Source organism: Physeter macrocephalus, chromosome 2 (assembly GCF_002837175.3).
Source record: "Physeter macrocephalus isolate SW-GA chromosome 2, ASM283717v5, whole genome shotgun sequence".
Taxonomy (NCBI): domain Eukaryota; kingdom Metazoa; phylum Chordata; class Mammalia; order Artiodactyla; family Physeteridae; genus Physeter; species Physeter macrocephalus.
The window spans coordinates 104,680,485-104,683,977 of NC_041215.1; the positions used below are offsets into that span (position 1 = coordinate 104,680,485).

General features: G+C 34.8%; 1 protein-coding gene across 2 annotated transcripts in view; it reads right to left on the reverse strand.

The window, feature by feature from the left end:
* Window positions 1-542: 542 nt before the first annotated feature.
* The window catches only part of CLK1 (CDC like kinase 1), an 8,311-nt gene continuing 5,360 nt past the window's right edge, over window positions 543-3,493 (reverse strand). For both annotated transcript variants that reach the window (XM_007108154.4, XM_007108155.4), the window contains exons 8-13: window positions 2,750-2,844; window positions 2,529-2,658; window positions 1,754-1,836; window positions 1,229-1,308; window positions 1,040-1,130; window positions 543-916 (exon numbers count right to left, since the gene is read on the reverse strand). In XM_007108154.4, coding sequence (XP_007108216.2) covers window positions 773-916; window positions 1,040-1,130; window positions 1,229-1,308; window positions 1,754-1,836; window positions 2,529-2,658; window positions 2,750-2,844 — 623 coding nt within the window. In that variant the 3' untranslated portion in view covers window positions 543-772. The remainder of the gene's footprint in view (window positions 917-1,039; window positions 1,131-1,228; window positions 1,309-1,753; window positions 1,837-2,528; window positions 2,659-2,749; window positions 2,845-3,493) is intronic.

Here is a 3,493-nt window from a genome sequence, read left to right on the forward strand (position 1 = left end):
GGGGGTGAGAAGGATGAATAGAGATTTTTAGAGCAGTGAAAACACTCTGTTATCCTATAATGCTAAACACATGAGGGATGTGGATAATGCGGGACGCTATACATGTGCGGAGCAAGAAGTATACTGGAAATCTCTGCACCTTCCTCTCAATTTTGCTGTGAATCTATAACTACTCTAAAAGTCTTTTTTTTTTTTTTTTTTTAAAAAGCCAACTGCGTAGAATCCTAGATTCCCCACTAACTTAAGCCATTTGTGGAATCCCACTGGGGGTGACAAGAAAGCAGCAATATTAAATTTGGGAATAAAGGGAGAACAAAATTTTCTTGGCTCATCTCTAGTTCTTTGTATTCTATAACCTGGTTTCATTGCATTTGGTTTAGAGAAGGAAGAAATAACTCCCAATGCTGGCAACCCCTAAAATGCAACAAAGCTAAACATTTCCAAAGACTTATTAAGGAAAACTCCAGGAAGAGATACACATCCATTCTTACAATAACAGGTAGAACAAAAATGGTGCTAAAAACAAACTATACAGATTCATATAAATTTTATAAGTACAAAAATTTATTCTGAATAAATCATTTTGTAATTACTGAAAAAGATGTTCATTACTTTACTTAGCTAATATTTACTTAAATCGAGTTATCCAAACAAAATAAACATGGCAATACAAAAATGTAAATTTACAAAAGCTGTACAAAATAACTTAATATTTAAAAATTAGACTGATACAGTCCATATGATCTCTTAAGGGAGCTATACAATTATAGATTTATATACTTTTTTTAAGGGGGTAAAAGAAAGGATGCTTTAAGGCTTCTTTAAGTGTAATCCTTTTAGCTGGATCATACTCCAACATTTTCTGAATGAGGTCAAAGAGAAGCTCATGTTCAGCATCTTGAGAAAGCATAAATTCCTGAAAGGAAAATAAATAAAATCAACAGCCTTTTTTACTACCACTTATTATAATTTTATTTCCCCACCAAAAAAAAGGGGAAAACTCAAGGTTCTGAACACTTAAGCAATGACCCAGGCTTACCTTCAGAGGTTTACAGCGCCTTGAAACATATCTGCCAGCAGAACTATGTTCATCCCAGTCTAATCGATCATGATGGAAATATTTACGTTTCCTAAGAGTAAGTCCATATCCATTCATGTTTATAATGTTGACAATGAAAACTTAAAACATCTAGCAAAGGTGATCGATGGCACTTACTCTTAAACATACCTGGTTTTCTGTATCATATGTTTTGGCAAAGGTCCAAGAATCCTTTCCATCATTGCCAAATGTTCCTTACTATCGTGTGTCTAAAATAGTAAAGAAAAATTATTAACTACTTCTATTTGCACATTGTGCTTTGTTCTTATTTAACACAGCTGCTAAATTTTTAGTCCATAGATTACAGGTCACAAAGGAAGGTGATCTCTAAAACAGGCATACTTTTAGCAAGTTACAGCTTAGAAAAAAAAATAATTAAGGCCTACAGGAAGTTCACCAACAATTTCCCTAAATAAACAAAGATAACTATTTGTAATATACTTAGAAATGTTTCCAATAAAATGATAAATTATAAAGAAAATACAAATGCCCAACAGCATCAGAATTACACGTGATTTTATTTCTTTACCTTTACCTACAATTAATAGTCTATGAGAGAAAAAGCACTACCTAAATGTGTGTACTTTGTGTTAAATTCATATAAACAGGCAATCTACTTTTGCAAAGTCATTGAAACAGATCATTGTCACTTACTGGAAATACTGTAAACCCAAGGTAATATTCAATAAGAATACATCCTATACTCCAGACATCACATGGTTGGGACCACCCTAGGGCTGCAAAGTAAAGCAAATTGTTAATGAAAAAATCCTCAATATTTCTCATCAACATGTAAAAAAACAAGGATATAATCTCATGTTTGAGCTGGAAAGATCCTAAAGGAATCACTTAATCCAAGCTTAAACATCATACGATAGCATAGCATATAAGAATTAGTTAGGGCTCTGGAGACATCTAGTTTCAAGCCCCAAATCTGGCTTACTCTTCTGGGACTGATTTGGGGAAAAAATTTTTGTCCTAAACCTCCGTTTACTAACTTGTAAAATGGGAGCAATCTACACCATGCAAAGACTGACTAGACATGACACGTATGAAGCATAACAGGCATTATATGATTATGTTTTAAAATCCCATCACGCGATTTCCCTGGTGGTCCAGTGGTTAAGACTCCATCTTCCACTGCAGGGGGCGCACGTTGGCCATGCAGCCAAAAAATAAATAAAAATAACATCCCATCACATATTACAAATGTGCAAACTGAATTCTAGAAAGATTAAGCAACTTCTCAAAGTCCCAGAGCTGACTACTTGGAATACGCAAGAGCTTAAAACCCTTAATGTGTTTTACTATACTAATCCCTAAAAGGGAAAAAGGTAGTCCCTCAAACACCTAGTACTGTAAATAAATTTTAAAGTTAGTTCCAATAAAGACATACACAGGTCTCAAAGCACAATTAAGAAATTCTTACCTAAAATAACTTCAGGTGCCCTATAGTGTCTTGTAGATACCAATGTACTGTGATGTTCATCATCATATGTTGCACTTCCAAAGTCTACAACTTTAACATCTGGATTTATTAAAGTACGTTCATCACGTTTCTGAAAGTCATAAATGATTTAAGGAGGCATTACATTAAGAAGGTGTAAAATATTCACTTAAAACTATGAAGATAGAACATCAAAGACTTACCATTTTGGGATTATATGCCTCTGTGTAGTCAGATTGTACAAATAAGATGTTTTCAGGCTTTAAGTCTGTGTGAGTCAACTTATTACTGTGCAGAACTGAGAATGAAACAGAAAAAGTTCCTGTATTCTAAAAATCGAAAACCAAAAACCTAACCAAATCCCAAAGCCCTACAACAAAAATCCTCTCTGAATGCCTTTTCATATGTCCAAATAAGTGGTCAACATTCAATAGCCTACTACAAAACCACCAGGGACTAAAACCCATTACCCCTCTAAAAAGTTAGTTCACTGACAGCTAACTGCTTAGAAGTATCTTTCTCTTATGAAGCTGAGATTTGCAATTCCTTAATTTTAACCTAGTGGTTCTAGATTATCATTTTTAGAAATCAGAAAGGTTAAACCAGTCTTAAACAATTTATTATTATATGCTGGACAATATTCTCTTTACTGAATGAAATGCAGTAAACTGACCAACCGCTTGTAATCAACCACATCTTTCTCCTACCTGCTCTTAAACAATGTTTTTTTTAAAAAAAATAATTTTATTTATTTATTTATTTATTTTTGGCTGCATTGGGTCTCTGTTGCGGTGCACGGGCTCCTCATTGCGGTGGCTTCTCTTGTTGTGGCGTGCAGGCTTCAGTAGTTGCAGCTCGTGGGCTCAGTAGTTGTGGCTCACGGGCTCTAGAGCGCAGGCTCAGTAGTTGTGGCGCACAGGCTTAGTTGCTCCGTGGCACGTGGGATC